We start from the raw sequence: 25,518 nt of genomic DNA on the forward strand, positions 1-25,518 counted from the left end.
TGGTGCCAGAGGCCAGGCTGCGGATGAGATCTCTGCAGTGGGCTCTCAAGATACAGTGGTCACAGTCCTCCGGCAGGATGTCGGATCCCGTTCAGGCGCCACCCTCGTTCGCCCAGGATCTTCTGTGGTGGGCCGTCAAAGGCAATCTGATGAAGGGGGCTCCATTTTGGCTACCTTGGACGGAGGTGACGATCGTGACAGACGCATAGCTCTCGGGATGGGGAGCTCATGCCAACGAATTGACAGTCAACGGTTGTTGGTCTTCGTCGGATTCCAGACTCCATATCAATCTGTTGGAGCTGAGGGCTGTCAGACTAGCCATGAAGGCTTTTCTGCCGTCTGTGCGGGGGATGAATGTCCTGATTCTGACAGACAATACAGTGGCCATGCACTACCTCAACAAAAAGGGGGGGCAAGGTCTCTCCCTCTGTGCAGACAGGCGATGCAGCTCTGATTCTGGGCCATCCAGCAGGAAATTTCGATCTCGGCAGTTCATCTGGCCGGAGATGAAGAGGCGGTGGTGGACGCTCTGAGCAGGCAGAGCACGGTCTCTCATGAGTGGGAGCTGGCTCAGGGGATTCTCCTGGAGATCTTCCCCCTTTGGGGGACCCCACAAGTGGATCTCTTCGCCTCCAGTGTCAACTGGAAGTGCGAAAGATTGTGCTCGCGGGAATTTCCTCCAAGAGGAGCCTTAGGGGACGCGTTCGTAGTGGAGTGGTCCTTCCCACTGCTGTACGCGTTTCCTCCAGTCCCCGTCATTCCGCAAGTGCTGTGGAGGTTACGCAGGTTCGGTTCCCGAATAATCCTCATTGCTCCGGCATGGGGCAGGAGAACGTGGTACCCGGACCTTCTCGACATGTCCATCTGCCCTTCCCTACCGAGATGATCTGCTCTCATTTGAGGCGGGGAGGGTTAGGTTCTCCATCCACAGGTCAAGTCCCCCAACCTTCATGCTTGGCTTCTGAAAGGTTGGGGTATAAGGATTGGGACCTCCCTGGAGACGTGATGGAGGTGTTACTTTTGGCCAGAAGGTGGGCAACAAAGTCCCTGTACCGTTGCCGTTGGAGAAAGTTCTGCGACTGGTGCAGGGTTAAGAATGTGGATCCTTTTTCATGTGCCATTCCTGTGGTTCTGTCTTTTTTGCTATTGTTTCCCCACAAGGGCCTGCAAGTGGGTACCATTAAGGGTTACCTGACGGTGCTGTCCATATTTAAGCGCTCGTCTGAGGAGTGTTCTTATTTTAAAATTCCTTTGATTTATCAGTTTCTTAAAGGGCTCACTAATGTTCCTAACGGGATCTCTATTTGAGCCTTTACATTCTTGTCCTTTCAGACTGTTGACTTTCAAAACTGTATTTTTAGTTGCGGTCACGTCCGCTCGCAGAGTGAGTGAGTTGCAGGCACTTTACGTTAAGCCACCCTTCACAGTGTTCCATAAGGACAGGGTTGTCCTTAGGGTTCGTCCTTCTTTTCTTGTGTCAGAATTTCATTTAAGCCAGGTCATTCTTCCGGCGTTCTATCCTCCTCCGCATACTGGAAAGGAAGAGGAGAGGCTCCATAGGTTGGATCCTAGGAGAGCTTTAAGTTTCTACATCTCAGGCATGTCCCTGGTCAGAGTGGACGATCAACTCTTTGTAGGATACGCTGAAAGGCGGTTGGCACAAGCTGTTACTAAACAGACTTTGTCTAGATGGATTATCTTTACAATTTCTGAATGTTACCACTTGGCGGGTAAGGACCCTCCGGTAGACTTACAGGCCCTTTCTACTAGAGGTGTGGCTGCCTCTACTGCCCTGCAGAGGGGTGTTCACATTCGTAACATTTGTTAAGCAGCCACGTGAGCCTCTGTCCATACTTTAAACACTACTCCTTGGATTCTATCCATGGGCAAGATTTGGCCTTTGGCAAGGCGGTCCTCTATTCTGCAATTTAATTGGGCATTCTAAAATTCAAAATTCTTTTTCCACCTCCTAACGTTGGTACTGCTTTGGGAGTCTGTCAGAGATGTAGATTACGTCGGAGTAACCAATCCCTTCGAAGAACAAGTTACTTTCTTACCTGGTAACGTTTTTTTCAATGGGATGTTCCGACGACGTATTCCACATCGCTCCCTCCCTACCTGCCCCTCTACAGAATTTCTTATGCGATTGTAGCTTTCGTTTCCGCAAGGCTTTCTGTAGTCATTCTGGCAGAAGATTAGTGCCGCACGTTCTGGGGAAAAAACTACAACTGAGCTACGTGCGTCATGCGTCCTACATATAACATTGCGTGACGTCAGCCGTCGGAGGAGATCCTCGAAGGGGCGTTTCGACGTCATCGACGCAGGACGCAGACGGTGAACATTTTCCAAAGCAGCACATCTGTGGTGATTATCTGTCATAGATGTGGAATACGTCGTCAGAACATCCCATCGAAAGAACGTTACCAGGTAAGAAAGTAACTTGTTAATCTTGGCAACGGTGGAGGCGATTACGTGCCTGGCTGCACTCAACCGGCACGTGCCTATATTCAGAAGTGTCATCGAAGTAAGCGAGCCAGGTGATTTGAAGCAGTGCGTGGTCACTGGTTATTTTTTCTGGATCACTTCAAACGATTTAATATGTAAGGCAAGAGGCCACTAGAAGTAAAAATGTAATGGAGCACCTTAAAGGAAGACCCATTATCCTATGTCGTATGACAAAGGCTGTCCTTCTGGGCATAGCTGTTTGTAACATGAAGGTCTCGGTCCGATAACATGGTCATCTAGTCAATAGCACACATTGTTTCCTTGCAATGCAAAATACTGGCATCCATGGAATTACATGGACAATTAAAATCACCTCCAGTCACGATCTAGTGAGGGTTGAATGTTGCAGTATGATCATCAATCAGCGTAGCTAAGGCGTAGATTAATTGATTTCTGCCAGGTTCCGGTAGGCGTACAAAATCAAGTATCGTTGTAAAGCGGCATGTGTACGCTTTTTAACTGAGATTCCTGTAGCCTGCAGAAAGTAATTTGGACAGGTGAAAAGGTTGTTTTTGTGACAAGTAATACCGAAGCAAGGCGACCAAGTAACCCTTTGTAAGCAGGGTTCAAAACTGCATTGTATCCGTCCTGCACTGGCAAAGAAACGAGCCAGGTTTCTTGCAAACAAATGATGTGGAAAGCTCCTGAAAAGAGATGGTTATCTCTTGGAAGATGAGCGAAGCCTCTGGTATTACAATTGGCCACTTTCCATGAGATTTTTTGTGGTTAATGTAAGGCTCCAGAAATGGGTTCAGTCGCACTAGTGCCTTGTGATGGAACAGGTTTCGTTTTTTTGAGTAAAAACAGCGACACAACGAGACGTCGAGTCTTCACAAGCCATGATGACGAGTTGGCTATGATGCACCTCAGCCTTAGGTATGTCGTTCGTGTTCCTAAAAGAAGAGTGCATGGGCTTTTGCTTGCCAAAGTCACTATATTTAAGGTTGGAAGATTTTTATCATGTCGGTCGTATTAGAAGAAACTTGGTGCCAACTTGTATTCTTCCGTGCTTTATTGGAGCCTGCCAATGCCAAGAACGACGTTTCACTACAGCCATTGCCCATTGGCAATAGTAAATGCGCCATGTCAAGGAATGTAGATTTAATCAATGATGTTTTCAAGTGTAAGATTACCTTGTCTGTAATATGTTTGCTGGGAAATTTTGCAGTCCGGATTTCTTCAGATCGTAAGAAGCGTAGCTGAGGCACAGTATAAAGTAATTTTGAGAACATTGGTGCAGTTCAAAATTAACCTAAAACGGGGGATTGCCCCAAAAGTGGTACAGCTATGGTAGGGGTCCGAAATATTATAACAAGAATTCCAAAAGCTGTAAAAAATCAATTTAACCTAATTCCTTTAAAAACTAATTCATAATAGGTATCAAAGATATCCAAAAGTTATTTAGTTACCCTGAGTAAGCCAAATAGATAATCTAACGAGGTAAGTAAGAGAAAAAAAGGAAAAAGGTTTTAGTATAGAAATAATATTGAAAAAAGATTTTTGGGGGTTGAAAAATCAATATAAAGGACAATGCATAAACAAAGAATACCCTACAAATAGATAATCTAAACAGTCAAATACATGTGACTAAACAAATCAACACAACAAAGAAGTGAAAGAGAAACAACAATAAAATACAAATAATGAATAAATGTACTTGCACAATACTATAATTTTTCAGGTCTGCCTACGTAATATGTAAAATTACACATTTGCTTAATTCAAAATAAGGTCTTGAAGAACATCAACTGTCATCAAACAAAGACCTAAATATGTTTCGGCTGGCCACCTGAGAGACCATCAGAATCAAAAAACGCCTTCCTCAGGGCAGACAGAGTATGAGTGAATAATCCCTGCGGGGAGCAGACAAAAAAAGAAAAAAGGATATTTTATTGCAAAGAATTTTTTCTCTTACATGTAAACCTCTTAATAGATTATATACAGTTAGCAGGGTAGTGTTGCATGTTAGTAAAAGAATGTATACGACTACTGGTTCAAATGGTTCCAAAAATGAGCCTTACCCACGCCAATCCTGGGAGGATTTTATGGACCAAGTTTAATGGTGCTGATCCTCGTCCTTACAGGCCGGTGAAGCAGAGCGCGGCTTGAGGCAGGCGACCATGTTCACCCGTTGCATCTGTGGAGTAACCAAGTAATCCACTGTGATTTTGGAAACGGTAATTCAAATAGATGCTCAGTGCATATGAAATAGTGGTAACCACCTACCTGGTGTTCAATTGGGTCTAGCACTCCAGGCGAAGTGGAAAAAAGTGTGTGGCTGAGGGAGCCGTCAAGTACTAAGAATTGCTCAGCAAAATACAATCTAAAAGGGGGTATTAATCAATTTATGTAAGGAATAATGAAATAAATAAATGAATACAAACGACAAGGTAATGATGCTTACTTGTCGAAATGTGGTTTAGAATTTGCTGCTCGGGTCAGCTTGATTGGATAGATGTTTAAACGTGTAGAGAGCACGTCATGATAAATGTATTCCTGGTGAGGTTCCAAGCATTATTTAGACACAGGAACCTGTTAAAAAAATTTAAATAAATATAAAAATAAAGAAGGCGTCGATTGGCGTGTTTAGGTGTAGCAGGCAAACTAGACCAACACCTGAAAAGGAGTTGAAACACGAAGGCTGAGTCAGCATACAAAAGCTTGCAATGAGAAGTCACAAAAAGTGCAATGCTCGTTGTTATAACTGGGGAAACGAGACTCTATTTGGCCAAATTTATAAATAATCGAAAAACAGTGGCTGCAAAGAGCCTACCGGAATGCCATGAATAATGTAGCACAAATGGCTGGAGTGTAAAGGCATATCGGGAAACCCTGCATTACCTGCAACATAAGCATCACACAGTATTTGCTGTGGGTAGCCTAATCTTAATTGTATGCAGCATGAGTGCATCTGACAAGAGGCAAAGCAAAAGGAAAGGTAGGTACTCACCCATACCGTTCTGAATGGAGGCAAAAAGTTGAGCCGTACAGTCGCAAGGAAGCTGGCTGTAAATAAAACTTGCTCGGCAAAAACGCCTTGTAAAGTATTCACTGTGCTCTGACGTGGCACATCATGATTGGTCAAATGAGGCACACCCCGAGGCTGGTGTGCTGCTTGCGCTTTCCTAATTAGATGACGTGACTGCTTATGAGTGGTCAGGTTGGGCACACCGATCTCTCAAGCAAGGAAGCCGAGGCTGGTGTCACTTTTAAAATGCAGCTGACCACTGCTGTGCAAATGAAGCGCGGCAGTGCAAATTATAAAGGAACAGAAGAACGCACTGCAACGTTGCAGAGTACGGGAAATGTTTTTAAATTCAAAGGAATTATATTGGTCCACGTGTAGTCCATGCTCACACAAGTGTGTTAAAATCTCAGTGTAAGTTAACAATATGAGGCTGCTAGCAGAAATGGATATGCCGGGATACATGATGCTGTGAAAGCAGCTTAGGCACAACAATTCATGTATGTATCAAGATTGCTTGGTTGGTACACCTATCTTTCGAGCCAGGAAGCCGAGGCTGGTGTGTCACTTTTATAGTGCAGCGGACTACTGTCGTGCAAATGAAATCGGCCATGCAAGTTGTGAAAGAGCGGTAGAGGGGACTGATTCAAGACTGCACCACAACATTGCAGGGTACGGGAAATGATTTTAAATACGAAAGAATTATATTAGTCCACGTGTAATGCATGCTTGCCCAAAATGTTATGATCTCAAAATGTAATTGGCGGCTGTGTTTAGCCTGTAGAGCTGGCAGAAATGGATATGCAGGGAAATATAATGCTGTGAAAGCAGCTTGGACACAATAAATCATGTATGTGTCAAGATTGCTTGGGTGGATGAAAGACTGCTGAGTCAACTAAAGGAAAACATCAAAGTTATTTTAAAAAAAGGGGTGAGCTCTTAGATACAGATGTGTGATGACAGTATGAGGCTGGTAAGGCTATTGTTTTTTAAAAATTGTGGCCTTGGATGGATACAGATATGTGATGACCATATGAGACTGGTAAAGCTGTAACTGGCATGAATCCACGCAAATGTAAATAAAACTACCACATATGTTTCTGAACCAGGATAGATATATATATTCTTCATTTAACACTCGCGCGTGAGTCTCCATGCGAAAAATCCAACGTGCTTCTTTCTCCAGTACACTTTTTGATGTATTCATAGAGCCCTTTACTATATCTAGGCCCCACCATAATATTTTATTAGGACAGTGTTTTAATGCTGTATAGTGGTTCACCAATGGTGCCGTGATCGTTTTGCATCTGACACTGGAACAATGTTCCGATATTCTGATGTGTACTGCTCTGCTGGTTTGCCTCACATATCTCAGTCTGCATGGGCATTCGATGCAGTAAACGACTTGTTTCGTTTTGCAATTAGTAAGATGAGGGAGGACCCATGTCCTCTCTCCAATCTTGAAATCTTTCATCTTCTTGCTGTAAATTTAAGCGGTGCAACTGCCGCAGGGATAATGTCCTTTTGCTGATCTCAAGTCCCAAAGTCCTGTTTTGACTGAATGCTTCCGAAAGCTCGAATGTACCAGTCTGTCATGAATATTTAATGCCCTTTTGAGAGCGAAGGGAGGAAGGGATTCCTCAAGCAAGTCTAATCTGACAATGTCCCAAAGTTTAAGAATAATTTTCTTTATCTGAAATGTTTTAGAGCCATGAGTCAATACACAGGTCGTTTTACTGTCATCAGATGCCTGGGTCTTGGTAGTCAACAGAGAGTCTCGGTCCGTAAAGCGAGCTCGCTTATGGGACCGATTGACGAGCTTCTTGGGGTATCCTCTTTCTATCAATCTAGTGTCCAACTCATGTGCCTTTTTGTAAAAGTCCTGTTTGTCTGTGCGATTTCTCCAGATGCGCAAATATTGCCCATATGGGAGATTGTCCCTAAAGTGGCGACGGTGGTCACTGGTGTAGTGCAGTAGTGTGTTTCTGGCACTCTTTACGGTGAAGACATTTACGTTTGCCTTCATCATGTTTGATTTCAAGGTCTAAAAAGACAATCAGCTGTTTGGAATATTCAAGAGTAAATTAAATATTGTTGTCAATCTGGTTTAGCCATAGGAGGAAGGTTTGTAGTTCTGCTTCCAGTCCTTCCCAAATGAAAACAATGTCATCAATATAACGCCTCCAGTTTGTAATGTGTTTAAGGAAAGGATTAGCTGCACAGAGGATATGTTCCGTCTCAAATTTGGCCATAAACAAATTGGCCAAACTGGGCGCGAAGGCAGCTCCCATCGCTGTGCCCTTGGTTTGAAGAAAGAAGGTCCCATTAAACTCAAAGTAGCTCTTACAGAGTGCCAATTCCATCAGTTCCATAATGAAATTGATCGGTACCCTCTGTTGAGAATCAGATACCGTCAGGTATTCCTGCATGCAATCAAGAGCGTGTGCTTGGGGAATGCTGATGTAAAGAGAGGTTATATACATAGTCACTAGGATTTGTTTGGTGGGGTCAAAACTTAATTTTTCAAAGATTTCAATTGTGTGCACAGTGTCTCTTAGATAGGTGCTTGTTTTTGAACTCAAAGGTTTGAGAAAAGTGTTGATGAATTTGCAAAGTGGTTCCAGTATAGTACCACACCCCGAAACAATTGGTCTAAAGGGTGGACGTATTGCGTTCTTATGGATCTTAGGTAATGCGTACAACGTAGGAGTGCGACCTTGACTGGTAGTTAAAAATTCGCACTCATTATCCGACACCCAATTGCGATCAAAGGCGTGCTTAACTGCCTGCTCAATCTCTGCTTTAATTTCCTTGGTGGGATCCCTTTTTCGTTTTTTTATAACTGGTAGTATCTTCCAGTAAATTGTTCACCATCTGAAGGTATTGGGTGTTAGTCATTACGACTATCCCACCCCCCTTGTTAGCCGGTTTTATGACTATGGCTGTGTTGAAAGCCAATTCTTTTAGAGCTCTGTTTTCCTCAATGGATAAATTATGACTACTGGAATACATATACACTAAAACCTTTTTCCTTTTTTTCTCTTACTTACCTTGTTAGATTATAAATTCGAGGGGATTGGGTCCTCCATATCTATGACATGTAATCACCACAGCTGTGCTGCCTCGGAAAATCTTCGGCGTCTGCCTCCTGCGTCGATACGCTGCCCTCGAGGACCTCCTCCGACGGCCGACGTCACTGGATGTTATAAGTAGGACGCACGACGCCCGTAGCCTCAGTTCCGTTTTTTCTGCAAACGTGTTCGCTTCAGAGATCTCGGCGCGCCTCGACTCTTTGGAGTTTCTGTTCTTTCTCGGTTCTTCGAACCTGTTCGTATTGTGAAGTATATTCTTCGTGAAGATGTCTACCTCGTCTTCCACCCCGCGTCCGGGCTTTAAGAAGTGCGGGGACTGTGGGTCCAAGATGTCGGTGACGGACTCGCACAATGCCTGCCTCTGGTGCCTCGGGGAGGCCCATGATATGGATCACTGTGTCGACTGCCAGTCGCTCACGTTCAAAGCCTGGCGGGAGCGCAAGAAGAAGTTGTCGGTAGGTAAGGTGTCCAAGCAACAGAAGTCGGGGTCTGCGGGGCTTTCGACGGGGGCGACTCTCCGCATTGTCATCGGAAGTCCAGTGGGTCTCGGTCTCGAAGTTGGTCCCGCCACTCCTCTGCCTCTTCGAGGCACTCCCGGAAGCGCCGTCAACGGTCGCCCTCCCCGTCCTCATCCGAGGACTCCGCCCATCGGCGGGTCGCTTATCCCACCAAGCATGCGATGCCGGAGGAATGGGCTTCCTTCGGGAAGAAAATGTTAGCGATTCTCGAATCGCAGGGCACTGGTCTGTCCGCGCCTCCGAGTGGGGTCGGTCGTGATCGGTCGAGAGACACCGCTCGCACGCCTTCGGGCTCGGGTGGTCGGCACGATTCGCGGGAGAGGTCCCACTCGGACCAGGGGAATCGATCTCGTCATGCCCGTTCCAGGTCCCGGTCCTCGACGCGCTCGAGACCGTATGCACCTGTGGTGTCTTCAAGGAAGACGTTGACGCCGGTGGCGCCGAGGTCGTGGACGGACTCTTTCGAGGCCCCGCCTCCGAAGAAGTAGTCGACGCCATCGGCGCCCAGGCTGTCGAGGGACACGCTCGGGGCTCCGGCCTCGAGGCCTGTGTCGATGCTGTCGGTGCCGCGTTCGGCGTTGACGCCGATTCACTCGACGCCTTTTGAGGCTGTTTCGACGGGGGTAGCCTGGGGCTTGGTGGAACCCCCTAGAAAAGCTCTGGCCAAGGTCAAGCATGGCTTTGTTCCACATTCTGTGCCTTCTTACCGCCATCTTGAGTTTATTTCAAAGGTGGATGAGGGCTCTGATGATGGCATGGTTCCTGATAAGGTGCCAGACGAGATTCTCTCGGGCCATAGCCAAATTGAGGACCTGCGGCAGTCCCTGCACGATGCCGGTGGGTTGGACACCTCTCGGGAGGTGGAGTTTTGTAGGCCTGAGCCTGGCACTCATGCCGACTCCTCGTACCAGCGCCTTATGTGTAGGGTCACCGAGTACTTGGGATGGTCTGCTCCCCTAGGGGATTTTATTCAGGATGACCGTACGGATATCCTCGACCAAGGTCCACCAACTGACGCGGTACTGCCGTTCTATATGGCTCTACAGAGGAGCATGGCGGCGGCTTGGACTGCTCCAGAGAGTCTCCCGGCAGTGGGCAAGTCTTTGTCGCAAAAATACCGCCCAGCCAGCAGCGACCTCTGCTACTTGACCAAGCACCCCACTCCGGAGAGTTTGGTGGTGCAGGCGGCTATGGCCCCGGCAAAGCAGGCGTCGTATCCTACCATCCCTCCTGATGGGGACGACAAGCGTTTTGACGGCTGGGCGAAGAAAGTGTTTTCTTCAGGGGTTATGGCGCTTCAGGCGGCCAAATCCGTATGTGCCTTGTCACGTTTCATGCACACTCGGTGGACCTGTTTCCTTAGCGGCTGAACATATTCCCAAAGGGGATGAACGGGATGGTTTCCTTGCCATGGTTCAGGATGGCAAGGATGCCATGTGTGAGGCCGTTCAGTCGGGTTTGGACATGGCAGATTGCGTCAGCCGGTCCATGGCGGCGAGCACTGTAATACGCAGGTTTGCGTGGTTGCGGAAGTCGGGGTTTGCTCCTGATGTGCAGGCCCGGCTCCTCAACATGCCCTTTGACGGGGAACATCTTTTTGGCAGCAAGGCTGACGAGAGCCTTGAGAGGTTGCAGACCTCCAAAGCTGCAGCGAAGTCGTTGGGCGCTGCAGTTCGCCAACCTCTGCCTTTTCGTCCTAAGGGACAGCAATGGAGGGGATGTTCCTTTCGTTATTACTCATCCTTTGGTAAAGCGAGAGGAGCTGCCAGTCAAAGGGGCCACCGTAGGAGTGCCAGAGGTGGAAAACAAGGTACTCAAGGTGCCAAGGCAGCTCGGGCTGTTGCCTCTTTGCTCTCAGGCAACGCCGCCGCAGCCGCTTCAGCTCAGTCATGAGGCCATGTCCCATGGTTCACCTATTGGGGGAAGGCTGGTGCAGCATCTTTCAGAGTGGCGCGCCATTACTTCAGATGTGTGGGTTCTGGAGATCATAACCCACGGCTACTGTCTTCCTTTCCGGCAGAGGCCTCAAGACAATCCACCGGGGAATCTCTCTTTGAAGAGTCCGGATCCGCTCCTTGCGCAGGAAATTCAATCCATGCTGGAGAAAAGCGCCATAGAACTGGTGCGTGTAGCGGAGAGGAACAAGGGATGGTATTCCCCTTATTTTTTGATTTCCAAGAAAGACGGGGGATTGCGACCCATCATGGACTAGCGCGGTTTGAACAAACTCCTCAGGAAGGACAAGTTCAAGATGGTTACTCTCTCTCAAGTCCTCCAGGCCCTTCAACTTCAGGACTGGTTGGTGTCTCTCGACCTCAAGGACGCTTATTTTCATGTGCCGATACATCCAAAGCACAAGAAGTACCTGAGGTTCGCGGTTGGCCACTCGCACTTTCAGTTTCGGGTCCTGCCGTTCAGATTGACCTCCGCCCCAAGGGTCTTCACCAAGCTTTATGGTAGTGGTGGCAGCGCACCTCAGGAAAGGGGGGATTCATGTCTACCCCTACCTGGGCGATTGGTTGATCAGGGCGCGCTCTCCCGAGCAAGTCCTGGATCATCTGTCAGTCACCTGCCACTCCCTCCACAAGCTGGGCTTCTCCCTCAACTTAAAGAAGTCCCATTTGACACCAACTCGGAGGCTCCAGTACATCGGAGCAGTGCTCGACACGTCCTTGGGGCAGTGTTTTCCTCCCCAGGTGAGGGCTCATCACATTCAGCAGATGGTGCACAAGTTTCGGCTTGCCCAGAGTCTCCCAGCGTTCGAGTTCTTGAGATTGCTCGGCCTAATGGCATCCTGCATTCTTCTGGTGCCAGAGGCCAGGTTGCGAATGAGATCTTTGCAATGGGCACTTAAGCTCCAGGGTTCATAGTCATTTTTTCGAATTCAAAAATGTCGAAAGTCATTTTTTTGAAAAAATGATGTCGAAAAAAAGTCAATTTATTTTAAATACGTTTTTTATTCGAAATGGGGGGTTCCCCCAACCCCCCTTTTTTAATTTTTTTTTTGTTTTACCCATTTTTTTTTATTCCCAAGCCCCCAAAATAAATATATAATTTTTAAAAAAAAGAATTCGACTTTTTCCTTTTTTTTTTTTTTACATTATTTTTTCGAAAAAATGACTGACCACCAAGCTCCAGTGGTCTCAGTCCTCCGGCAGGATGTCGGACCCTGTTCAGGTGCCGTCCTCGGTCGCCCAGGACCTTCTGTGGTGGGCCGTAGAAGACAATCTGATGAAGGGGGCTCCGTTTTGGCTACCCTGGCCGGAGGTGACGATCGTGACGGACGCATCCCTCACGGGATGTGGAGCTCATGACGAGTTGACAGTCAGCAGTCGTTGGTCTCCGTCGGAGTCCAGACTCCATATCAATCTGTTGGAGCTGAGGGCCGTCAGGCTAGCCCTGAAGGCTTTTCTGCCGACTGTGCGAGGGAAGAATGTCCTGATCCAGACGGACAACACGGTGGCCATGCACTACCTCAACAAAAAGGGGGGGGGGGCTCTGTGCATGGAGGCGATGCAGCTCTGGTTCTGGGCAATCCAGCAGGAAGTTTCGATCTCGGCAGTTCATCTGGCCGGAGACGAATACGAGACGGCAGACGCTCTGAGCAGGCAGAGCGCGATCTCTCACGAGTGGGAGTTGGCTCAGGAGATTCTCCTGGAGATCTTCGCCATTTGGGGGACCCTTCAAGTGGATTTCTTCGCCTCCAGTGTCAACCGGAAGTGCGAGAGTTTCTGCTTGCGGGAATTTCCTCCAAAAGGAGCCTTAGGAGACGCGTTCGTGGTGGAGTGGTCATTCCCACTGCTGTACGCGTTTCCTCCAGTCCCCGTCATCCCGCAAGTACTGCGGAGGTTACGGAGGTTCGGTTCCCGGATGATCCTCGTTGCTCCGGCGTGGGCCTGGGTGGACGTGGGACCCGGACCTTCTCGACTTGTCCATCTGCCCTCCATGTCGTCTTCCCTACCGAGACGATCTGCTCTCACGGGAGGGGGGTCAGGTTCTTCATCCAGAGGTCAGATCCTTCAACCTTCACGCTTGGTTTCTGAAAGGTTGAGGAATAAGGATTGGGACCTCCCTGAAGACGTGATTGAGGTGTTGCTCTCGGCCAGACGGCCTGCAACAAAGTCCCTGTACGGTTGCCGTTGCCGTAAGTTCTGCGACTGGTGCAGGGTTAAGAATGTGGATCCTTTTGCATGTGACATTCCCATGGTTCTGTCTTTTTTGCTTTTGCAAGTGGGTACTGTTAAAGGTTACCTGGCGCCGCTGTCCATATTTAAGCGCTCGTCTGAAGAGTGTTCCTATTTTAAAATTCCTTTAATTTTTCAGTTTCCGAAAGTGCTCACTAATGTGTTCCCTCCGTCACCTTTCCAGGTGCCCGGTTGGGATTTGAACCTTGTTCTCAAGTTTCTGATGGTGCTCCGTTTGAGCCTTTGCATTCATGCCCTTTGAGACTGTTAACTCTTAAAACTGTATTTTTGGTTGCGGTCACTTCCGCTCGCAGAGTGAGTTACAGGCACGTTCAGTTAAGCCACCCTTCACTGTGTTTCATAAGGACAGGGTTGTCCTTAGAGTTCGTCCTTCCTTTCTTCCGAAGGTGGTGTCGGAATTTCATTTAGGCCAGAAGGTTGTTCTTCCGGCGTTTTATCCTCCTCCACATCCTGGTAAGGAAGAGGAGAGGCTCCATAGACTTGATCCTAGGAGAGCGTTGAGCTTTTATATTTCCTGCATGTCCCGGGTCAGAGTGGACGATCAACACTTCCTTGGTTACGCTGGAAAGCGTTTGGGACAAGCTGTGACGAAATAGACTTTGTCTCGCTGGATTATTTTGGCTATCTCCGAGTGTTACTGCTTGGCGGGTAAGGACCCACTGGTCGGCTTGCAGGCCCATTCTACCAGGGGAATGGCTGCCTCTACTGCCCTAGAGAGAGGTGTTCCTATCTGTAACATCTGTGATGCAGCCACCTGGGCTTCGGTACATACTTTTGTATGTCACTACTCCCTCGATTCCATCCGTGGGCAGGATCTGGCCTTTGGCAAGGCAGTCTTTTACTCCGCAATTTGATTGGGCATTCTAAATTTGTATATTCTAAATTCTTTTCCCTCCTCCTTACGTTGGTACTGCTTTGGGAGTCTGTCATAGATATGGAATACGTCGGAGGACCCAATCCCTTCGAAGAACAAGTTACTCTCTTACCTGGTAACGTTCTTTCGATGGGATGCTCCAACGACGTATTCCATATCGCTCCCTCCCTGCCTTCCCCGCTACAGAATTTCTTATGCGATTGCAGCTTACGTTTCCGCAAGGCTTTCTGTGGTCATACTGGCAGACAAGGGTGCCACACGTTCTGGGAAAAAACTATAACTGAGGCTACGGGCGTCGTGCGTCCTACTTATAACATCTGGTGACGTCGGCCGTCAGAGGAGGTCCTCGAGGACGGCGTATCGACGTCATCGACGCAGACGCTGAAAGATTTTCCGAAGCGGCACAGCTGTGGTGATTACTGTCATAGATATGGAATACGTCGTCGGACCATCCCATCAAAAGAACGTAACCAGGTAAGAGAGTAACTTGTTCATCTTACAGTGAACTCTGCCCACCGTGCACTTCTAATCTCCCCATTTCCCTGACCGACGCTGCCCACGGCTCCATCACCAATGTGTAGATCAGCGGGGAAAGAGGACATCCCTGGGGAGTGGCCCGCTGTAATGGAAAGGACCGTGATTCATTCCCATTGACCCCCACCCTAGAAATGGGTACTGAGTACAGGGCCGATATCCAACCCATCCACCTTGGGCCCATACCTAGAGACACAAAAACCTCCCTCATGAAGGCCCAGCTCACCCGGTCGAACGCCTTCTGAGCGTCTAGGGATAACAAGAGCAACCCTCATACCTTAACATTTGCGAACTCAAGACATGGAGAGTTTTTTGCATGCTGTCTGCTCCCTGCCTGTTTTAACACAAAACCCACCTGGTCCGGGTGATCAGTCGGGGGAGGTGCATTTCCCAACACGTAGCCATGATTCTAGCAAAGATCTTGGCATCCACATTAAGGAGGGAGATATGCCTGTACGAGGCACAGTCGGCTAGGTCCGTCCCTGGCTTCGCAAAATAACAGCTATTAGGGCCTGAAGAAATGTTGGTGGTATTGTGTCCCGTCCCACTATTAAATTAAACAGCTTAGCCAAGGGCGCCGCCAGCAGGTTTTGATATTTCTTGTAAAAATCAGCTGTGAAGCCATCACCTCCTGGGGCTTTCCCTATCTTCAACCTCTGGATGGCTCCCAGCACCTCCTCCCCCTGGTTATCTCTCCCTGTAAGCCTGGGGAGGTTTCGCTCTGCTAGGTAGTGACGTATGTCCTCCAAAGATTGCTCTGCCGGCCTGGCATATAACTCCATATGAAAGTTTGCAAAACATGTCACAATGTCGATTCCCCCGTTCAGCACCCATCCCCTGCGTCTCAAACTCCCTCTACCCTCCTTTACGCTTTGCAACCCCTCATCCTGTTTGCCAGGAGGGTCCCCAACGTATCCCCCCTCTCATAATACGTCTGTCAGGTGTATCTCATTTTCTTAACAACCTCCCCAATTAGAGCCGTGTGGAGTTGTTGTGTCTCATCCCTCATATCACCCAGTAGGACCTCCCTATCTGCACCACGCTGATTCAGCTGCAAATGTAGAATTCTCAATTCCTTTCGGAGCTTACTTTCAATCAGCACCCTTTTGGCCCCCTCCACAATGAGCAAACCCCAAAAGGTGGCCTTGGCCGCCCCCCACATCGTCGCCATACTATTCCCCCCATGATCATTAGTTTCAAAATAAGCCTGTATCTCCTTCCCCACAAAATCTCTATACACCTGGTCTCTCAACAAAGTGTTATTGCATCTCCACCTCTAGCTCTGACAGGCCTTAGGAATCTGCCAGTTCACAGCCACAAGTTCGTGGTCGGACCACATGATGGCTTCCACCCTAGGAACTCCAACCTCACCCTCCCACTCCCTTGTTCAATCCTCGTGTATGACTAATGCAGCAGGGAGGAAAATGTACAACTACCCGGGCCCGGGCAGGACCTACGTCAAACATCCACCCAGAAGTGATCCTGCAGAAGGTCCCTCAGGGCAAGGGGGCCAAGATGATCCCTAGTCACCCCTTTCATACTCGATCCTTTTGCTGACCACTAGTCCAACTTGGGGTCCAATGTCAAATTGAAATCTCCTCTCAACATCGTTGCACCCTCCGCCCACCCATCCATAACCTTAAACACCTGGCGTAAGAACCCCACTTGCCCCACGTTGGACGCATACAGGGTTGCATGCGTGATCGCGTTCCCTCGTATGTGCCTTTTATACCCAGAAACTTACCGACTTACCGATCAATATACCCACTCCTTCCTCCTTGGAGGTTTTGTGAGAGGCCCAAAAAATTCATACAAATCGCTTTACCTTTTATCAGTAATTCCACCCCCTGTCAATAATGTGTCTCTTGAAGAAAGAGTACCACCAATTTCTGTTTGCGGAACATGAACACTTTACGTTCAGCGCACCCACCGCCCACTCAACCATTCCCCTTCTTAACCCTTCGCCTGTTACTCCTATTGTGTCTGATGAGGCACAAAACCTCTATAACACGAATTCCATTGAATGGATTGCCTCCCTTACACTCCCATCCCTCCCATCGCCCCTCACCCCCTCCCACCCTACCCTTCCCTAAATCGAGGCGTCCGACCCCATTCACCAATCATGTTGGGTGTAGTTATCGAACCATCAGGGACTCGTTCCCTGCCCTGGACAGCATGTTAAGCAGCTCTTCCGCTCTCTACTCACCCACCCAACCGTGCTGATTCTCCCCCTCCCCGGTTCCAAACTAAACCATGAACCAATTCACCCAACTCCCGGGTCCCCCCCGAACCCTCTTTCCCCAACTGTGTGCCCACCATCTGCACAGAACTTCTCATTTTTGGCAACTCAGATCTCAAACTATACAGCTGACCACCCTTCCAGCGGCTAAGAGTAACTAATGAGCTTCTTCACTCTGACAGCCTCCACTGAGGCCCCTGGACATGGCTGGGGTGGTCTCCAAAAGATGCAAATAGTCAACCTGGGTTTGGAGTATCCCCCTTTCAGGCGTCGGCATTACGCAGAGGTGGTGTGTTCAGTTTCTGAAACTTTTTTCCTCCTTTCGCCCTCCGCTTTCCTTGCACCGCTTCCGGCCCCCGGGTCCCTGATTCGGGTCCAGTCCCCAACCACCACGTTCCGATGTGGGGCCCTCCCTGCTGCCAACCAAGTTTTCTGTGACCAGCCGAACGCCAGTGAGATGGGGTAGCGCCAGCGGTACCTCACCCCCTTCTCCTGTAGCCATTTAGTGAGGGCCCGCACTTCTTTCACCTCAATGTGTGGGCCGAGAGGTCCTGAAAAATGGCCACCCTAAAGTCACCATAATTCACTTCTTAGATGTTTCGCTTTTTCGAGTATCCTCATCTTATCCCTGTAATAGTGCATGCACGCCAAGTCTGAGCATGGGCTAGGGGTTCCTCCCCCAGTAGGGTGCACCCTGTCTATTGTGACCATTTTGTCTTCCCCAGAGCCCAGGACCATCCTTATTATTTCCTGCGCCTTGTGCTCTAAGCCTGCCAGGGTCTCACCCTCCGCCTCCCGAAGATCCTGAGATTATTCCTTCTCTCACGGTTTTCAATGTCATCCACCTTGAGGCAAAGCTCCTCCTCGCTTCGTTCCATTTCCATGAAGTGCGCCTCCATTTGTGTTTCCAACAGTCCATTGGATGTTTGGTTAGCCTCCACCCCATCCATGCTATCCTCAAGGGTGGCCCTTGACCATAAGGTCTCCTCCAGGATGGTCTGCATATCATTCTTTATAGAGCCAAGTTCAGCTGGGGGCACCTTTTGGTGTGAAACTGAAATCTTGCCAGGGCTTCCAGTCCCCCCCTTTGTATGTCTGAGGGGGGGTCTCGGCTATGATTCCACCAGTCCAGAGGCATCCTTCCTGGTGTCGGGTCCCCCTGCGGCCTGGGTCTCCCACTCAGAAGATTCCACCACCTGCTGCTGTCTTGTCCCCCGGCTGGGAGTCTGTTCCCCCCCTGGATGAGCAGCAGGGAGTTATGTGCCCCTCAGGTGGTGTGGGTTGCATGGAGCCCCTTCTGATGTCTGCTCTCCCCATGGGTTGGGGGGTGTCCATGGTGGGGGGATGGGTGGGGGGGGGGGGAGTCCACTCAACAACTTCTGGGGCCTGTTATCCCCTCCCCTTCACAGCTGCCTGTACCTGCTAAACACTCAGCATTGCCTGCAGGGGTCTTGTATGCCTGTCAGGTTATGCACCGTTGCGGGGCACCGTGGACAGCTCCTCATGGGCCATGAGCCCCCTCCTGCAGCAGCCCACACTAAATGGTGCTCCCAGAACGCCTCCTCTGCCCGAGGCAATGTGCGCGAGGCTCTTATGTGCAGGTGCAGCCTCTGGTGGCCTCTCCCTCTGCAGCCCGACCCAGCTGAACACTGCCGGACGAGCGGAGCCTCGCGGGATTCATACCTCCCTCCTGCCGCAGTCCTCAGCCCTCTTGATGGGGACACCACAGCCTCCTCACCTGTGCAGCGCCACTGGATGGCTCTTCCCTCCAGTCGGCGCTCTCCACCTTCAGTTGCGTCGGGTTAAACGTGCTCCCGTGCCCACAGCACCAACGGTCCGCGGTGTGAAGAGGTCTCCACTCCCCACCTGTCACCAACCCAGGGCAATGTAGGGGTTGCTGCTCCATCACTTTAGTCCGGCGCAAGGGTGTCCTTTGCATCTGCAGGCCGGAACCGAGCTCACCACACCATCCAGGCCCGGGACACACTTCACTGCCTCCTCCGGGCAGTGCCTGCCTGGCGAGGATCACTCCGAAACAGGTTGATTCGAGTTTGGAGCACAGGATCTGCTCCGGGCCTCCTCTCTAAATCTTGCTGGGTAGCTGCAGCTTCAAACATTCAGGTTGCCATTTCTTAAGCGGTTCGAAGACTGCGAATCACCATAACTGCATTAATTCCACGGCTGAGGATGGAGCTCAGCATTCAGGCAGCCATCTTGCCTGTGCCCTCTGGTGGCCTCTGTCTAAACCTTCTTTTTTGACAAAGATTGTGTCAGATTTCCATTTGGGTATGGCAAAAAGGGTGACTCAAGGCTACCCCTCCCTATAGCACTAGGTAGACGTTGACACACAGATGAAGACTAGTGTAGCATAATTAGATTACATTAGTATAGCACACATATGATTAAAACAAAATGTATTCTAAAAAGGTGACAAATGGTAACAGTAAATCATAACAACAAAAAACTGTATTATCAAACTCAATTCTCAATTTGTCACAATATTTAATACACAGAAGATTTTTGTGGGCTTTAAATTTGTGCATAGCCTCTGCAAAGACTGTCTGACTTGTCACCTTTTTAGAATACATTTTGTTTTAATCATATGTGTGCTATACTAGTGTAATCTAATTATGCTACACTAGTCTTCATCTGTGTGTCAACGTCTACCTAGCGCTTTAGGGAGGGGTAGCCTTGACTCACCCTGTTCGCCATATCTTTTGTCACACCCTCACGAGTCTGGCCCCCCGTAACCAAAAAAGAGGGTCCCTCGCCTATTAGTTTCATGACTACGTGGATTTCCATTTAGCCCAGAAAATTGTGCTTCCAACTTTCTATCCACCACCTCACCCTAGCAAGGAAGAGGAAAGGCTACATAGGCTCGATCCAAGAAGAGCCTTGAGCTTTTGCATTTCTCGGATGACTAAGATCCGTTGGCATGATCAACTTTCCATTGTTATACTGGCCACAAACTAATAAACAAACTTTATCCTGATGGATAATTCTTGCCATTTCTGAATGCTACAGATTGGCCAGAAAAGATTCCACCCCCACACAGAAGGCTTAAGAGCTCACTCCACAAGGGGCATAACAACATTTTACGCTCTCCAAAGAGGGGTGCCTATAAAAGACATTTGTGCGGCAGCCACTTGGTCTACCATCCACACTTTCAAAAACCGTTACTGTCATGATATGATATTTTATTAATAGCGTGCCCATACACAAGTGTTTCAAAGCGCGACAAGGCAGGGAGGGAAGAAGGGGTGCAGAGGGAACGGAAGGAGGAGAAGTGCAGGACATAGGATCATAACACAAGAAGTGCGGCCAACAGGTGGCAGTGCAAGGTTAAGTGTAGAACGACAAGTGATGTACAGTGCAGGTAGGGGGACAGTAGGGTTATATATACAGCCCCAAGTGGTGGTTGCCTGGAGGCAGCGTAGGTGTGCAGCTGGAACAGGGACCTGGACCCGCGGTTCCGAGGGTAGCCAGGTAACCAGTGCAGTAACAGATAAACAGCAGGGAGGAGAGAAGGCAGAAGCAAAGAGGATAGTCTTGCGCTGCTTCCGGAACCGGAGGTGATTATGCTCAAGTTTCAGAGAGGCTGTTCCAGAGGGAGGCGCCCGCAGAAGATAGATCTGCATCCAGCTTGTTTCTTCGAAAAGCGCCTGAATCTCAAGTAGTTGGAGGTAGAGGAGCAAAGGGCTCGAGTAGGAAGATACTTCAGGAGAGAAAGCTGGGGATATTTTGGTCCCAGGCCCCAGAAGGCATTATGGATGATACAGAGGGTCTTGAATTTGATCCTTGCAGCCACTGGGAGCCAATGGAGAGATTTCAGTGCCGGAGAGCTATGATCCCTGGGCTTTAGGCAAAGGACAAGTCTTGCAGTCCTGTTCTGGATGAGGTGCAGAGGGCGGAGAGTAGAGGCAGGCAGATTCAAAAAGAGGCTACTACAATAGTCAAGCCTAGAGAGAACCAGGGCTCTAGAGACAGTGAGCTTCTGGGGGGAAGGAGAGGAGAGGGAGAATACCCCTAAGGAGGTGCAGTTGGTAGTTTGACTTCTTAGAGACGTTGGAGATGTGAGGAGAGGAGGAGAGAGTGGATTTGAAGATAACCCCAAGGTTCTTAGCCTCGCAGGTGGGAACAGGGGAGGGCCAAGGGAGGCCGGCCAGAGCATGAAGAGCAGAGGAGGGTGCTGTTGTGCCAATGAGGAGGATCTCCGTCTTGCCTGCATTCAAGCAGAGATTATTGGCGGCACACCACTCTTGGATTGCAGAGAGATAGTCTGGGATGAGGGAAGAAGTGGCAGCAGTGGGGAGCCTGAAAGCGAGCTGGATGTCATCCGCATAACATTGGAAGTTGGTGCAGAAAGCAGCAATGCAGTGGGCGAGAGGTGCCAGGTATTGGTTGACCAACCAGGGAGAGATGTTAGATGCCTGGGGAATACCGCAGGTGGAGAGGGAGATAGAGGAAGGACCGAAGTTGGACCTGGGAGGGTCGATAAGAGATGAGAGGTTAACCAGGCCAGAACCTGATCAGTGATACCCAGATTATTACGGTACGGAGCCGGTTGTACGAAATGGCATGGTTAGCATTGTCAAAGGCAGACGAGAGATCGAGTAGGATGAGGACAGATGGGAGATTAGAGTCCAGGTTGCAGAGCAAGTATTCACGGATGTTGAGGAGATCATTTTCCGTGCTTTTGGCTGCTCTGAAACGAGATTGATGGTCATGGAGACAGCCAACAGATTCAGTGTGAAGATTGATCTGGGAGATGGACAGCTTTTCCAGGAGTTTCCCCAGGAAATGAGTGATCGAGATTGGATGAAAATTAGCCGAAAGGGAGGGGTCGGCAGAGGGCTTCTTGAGAAGAGAGTGAAGAAGAGTGCTTCACGGCGAGGCAAAGGAGTGGTTGCAGAAGTCCGCCAAGGCTGGGGCAAAGGTGTCAATGTGGTCCTTGATGGTTTTGGTAGAACATGGAAGAACCTATTTAGATTAGGTTTTCATAGATCAGACTTGTCTAGATACTGTCGTAAATCTCCCCCCGTCTCACCTGTGATCGGGATCTCCCTTGTTCGGCCGCAGGACTCTTCCTGTGGATCGTTCGGGTCTTGAATAGGCTCGCCCGAGCCTCGTCAGGTTGCAGGACGCGTTCAGAGTTCCGGGAAGTTCGTGGTTCCAGGGTATCCAGGATTAGCGATGAACGAGTAAGTAGGGGGGGGAAATCCAGGAACAGGATAAAAGGCAAGGAAGGAAGTAAGAGGATCAAAGGAAACCAATGTAGAGAGTAAGCACACGTCGGGTCACTACCGAAGATAGCGTTGAGACGCGCGGACCCGCAAGGGCCTGACCAATTTATAGTACGTGCCACGACGTGAAAGCTAGTGCGTAGCACAGAGCTTGGTACGGCCATGTTGGGAGGAACAAGGAGTACAAGCCCTTCGTGACAATGACCATGAGGTCCAGAAGGGGCAATTTCGCCGGGTCATGTCAGATACCTCATCAGGGGAGAAGAGGAAAGGCAGAGAAGGGAGGGGTGACAGAGGGATATCAGAGTATCTGGGGAGGAGCAGGATATGTAGCAAGGTTGGTCAGGATGTCCTGAGTTTTAGAGATGAAGTGAGAGGCCAGGGCCATACAGAGGGCCTGGGAGGGGAGAGGAGAGGTAGAGACTGTGGCAGGATTGGCCAACTCCTTGCAGATTTTAAGGAGTTCCACCGAGTTGTTAGATGCCGCAGAAATGCGAGCTTGGATGTGAGCTCTTCTTGGTGAGGACAGAGAGCCAGTATTGCCTTTGGAGCAGGCGGCAGGCCAGTTTGTCAGAGGGTGTACTTGATGCAAACCATTTCCTCTCAGCCACCCTACACTTGTGTTTAAGGGTTACAAGGTCAGAGTCGTACCAGGAGTTGCGCTTGATTTCTGGACTCATCCTGTAGCCTGGAAGGAGGATTTTGCGAAAGTCTTCTACTCAATTCATGACAAACATTAAACCTGAAAATTCTTACTCCCTCCTCCAAAACCTAACACTGCTTTGGGAGTCTCGTGGGAGGACACAATCCATTTGAAGAACAAGTTACTTACCCCTGGTAACATTCTTTCGACTTTATCTTCCTTCCACGTATTCCTCACCGCCCCTCCCAACCTAACACACTGTAGAATTTCCAGGCATTACACTTCACGCTCTTTCAGAGTCCAGTATTATCCAGGATTAACTGATGCTGGTAATTCTGCCTGAGGAAGGTGTAAAAACACAACTGAAGCCAAGGAGTGCTGCACATGCTGTATATACCGACGATGACCCCGAGATGGAAGCTCTCGAGGGACATCGAGTCGACCGCAACGACGCACAGCACCCTCTGCCGGAAATGTCCATAGCAGCTGAAGCTGGAAGATATATCCTCACATGAGGAATACGTGCAAGGAACATCCAGTCGAAAGAACATTACCAGGGGTAAGTAACTTGTTCTTCTCCTCTGTGAATGGTGTAGTGAGCTGAAACGTGGCTGTAGACCCTCCTGAGTGGAAGAAATTGCATAGAACAGGGTATTTGACCAGTTTTCATTCTCAGTAGAGGGGCTCCCATACTACTTTGTCCCTCTATCACTAACCCGATCCTGGGCTTTGGCTGGTCGTACATTGTGCATCGGATCTTTTACCTAACACAGACTCATTCCCTAGTTTAGAATCTCATTGCAACCCTAAAATGAAACAGCCTGTTAAACTCTAAGCCTTCCACACAAATGTATTATAATCTATTTGCCTCTGCTAATGGGACATCACAAGTTTGATCTTGTAGGCAGCGGTCTATAGGAAATTTAGGTGAAACTCATTCAGGAGGAGAGCAATGTTTCATAATGTGTAACATGTTTTTTTCAATACAAAAACAATATTATGCCCTCAATTTCATGGGTTGAGTGCATTTCTTTTAGATCACTTAGATAACCTACAGGTCTGGGAGGAGTTTAACATTTTTTGCAGACCTCCTCGGAATGGCACAATTACTCCTAGTCCTCTCCACATGCACCTTGTTCTCAAATTGATAAATGATGTGTTCTATGTAAACAAATGTTTTGTTTGAGGTGCACAGAGCCCCAGCCCACCATGGTCCTCAATTGGGAATGTATTCTCATAGAAATAGTCTTCCATTGGACAGGTGGGGTTGTGATGGCGGCTGGTTGAGGTGGGGGCCAGATGTGAAAGGGACCTTAAGGCAAGATGGGTCCAGATCAGGACAGAGGAGCATCAGGAGAGACTACACAAGCCCAGCCCCTCAATTCAGGATAGAGATGCCAACTAACCAATTCCACTAACAATTTCCACCTCTGCACACACCCCTCAAACTCCAAACCAAACACAACCACAAACCTACAGCACAACAAACCACACAAACTTCACTACATTGCAACAACAAAACAAAAAACACACAGACTTCCACAACAGTACACGACGACTACTGGCAGCAAACACCCCAGGCCCAGCCAACGGACCCACCGGGCTGTGGCCACCAACAGCACATCACTGCTCTCTTGCAATTTTCCTGCTTCCTCCCACTAACTCACCCTCGATCCACTTTCAGGGCCGCCAGTGCGCCAGGGGACCACTCCGGTGGTGATAGTGCGCGGTACAAATGTCCTATAACATTAACATTAACATTGGTGACGAGCCGCCAATGTAATTCTTAATGTAAGTACCTTGTGGAAAACATGGGAGAATTATACATGGCTGTCACACCTGAGGAACTTTTCTACCTGAGAGATGTTTAAACCTCTCACAAGGGGCTAGGTTATTAGATAATTACTGAGAACGGGTTAAGTCGAGAGCAAGTCAAGAATGCTAAATCAAATTCCCTGGACGAATGCCCTCAATCTCACAGGGAGCTTCAGCCAACTTAAGCAAGGATTGCTCCAAATAGTCAAAGAAATTGTTTGTTTTCTGATAATTTGTTCTATTATGCATGGTGGTGGGCAAAATCAAAATACAAAGGTATTGGGAAACATAGTGATTTATTTCTTCAAGAAACATTTCTTCAGCCACAGTCCGTCATGTAACTACTGGTATGAAGACATTTTTAATAGCAGCCCTGATTAATTTGAGTGATATTTTCTTTTCAGGTATTTAATCGCCTTTGGTTCCCTCTTGTAAGACCTGGTGCTTTGGCTGTCCTCTCCCACATGTTGCTTAGTTTTCAACATTCTCCTGAAGCTTTCCATTTGGTAAGTTGATGCTGTTCTCTTAGCCATTTGCACTTGACTAGCCATTCATGTCTTTACAATGCTTCACCTTTGAGTAAAGCAACTGTATGAAAATTAGCAGCAACAATGAGCTCTACGGTCAGCTCCCCTGTGCCTCACATCTACAGTTCCTCAAGTCTGTGATTTGAAGTTTAAACCTCTTTTGCACAGCTCTTTTTGAGACCTCTTCCAGGGTCCTGAAGCCTCTTTTTAAAGTACCTCTCCTATGGAATTCAGGCTCCCAGTAGCCACTTCAACTTATTCTGAGTTGAGAACAACACTGCCCCTGATGGATGTCCTGAAGTGCTCTTCAGCATATAAGTAGGAACAGTTCCTTGCTGTAGGACTACAAAGCTGCTCC

At 48.8% G+C, this 25,518-nt stretch overlaps 1 protein-coding gene across 2 annotated transcripts in view; it reads left to right on the forward strand.

Moving 5' to 3' along the window:
* USP38 (ubiquitin specific peptidase 38) overlaps positions 1-25,518 on the forward strand; it is an 839,905-nt gene that overhangs the window by 282,895 nt on the left and 531,492 nt on the right. For both annotated transcript variants that reach the window (XM_069631202.1, XM_069631201.1), the window contains exon 4: positions 25,038-25,139. In XM_069631202.1, coding sequence (XP_069487303.1) covers positions 25,038-25,139 — 102 coding nt within the window. The remainder of the gene's footprint in view (positions 1-25,037; positions 25,140-25,518) is intronic.

This window comes from Ambystoma mexicanum, chromosome 6q (genome assembly GCF_040938575.1).
Source record: "Ambystoma mexicanum isolate Mex_15411 chromosome 6q, UKY_AmexF1_1, whole genome shotgun sequence".
NCBI lineage: Eukaryota > Metazoa > Chordata > Amphibia > Caudata > Ambystomatidae > Ambystoma > Ambystoma mexicanum.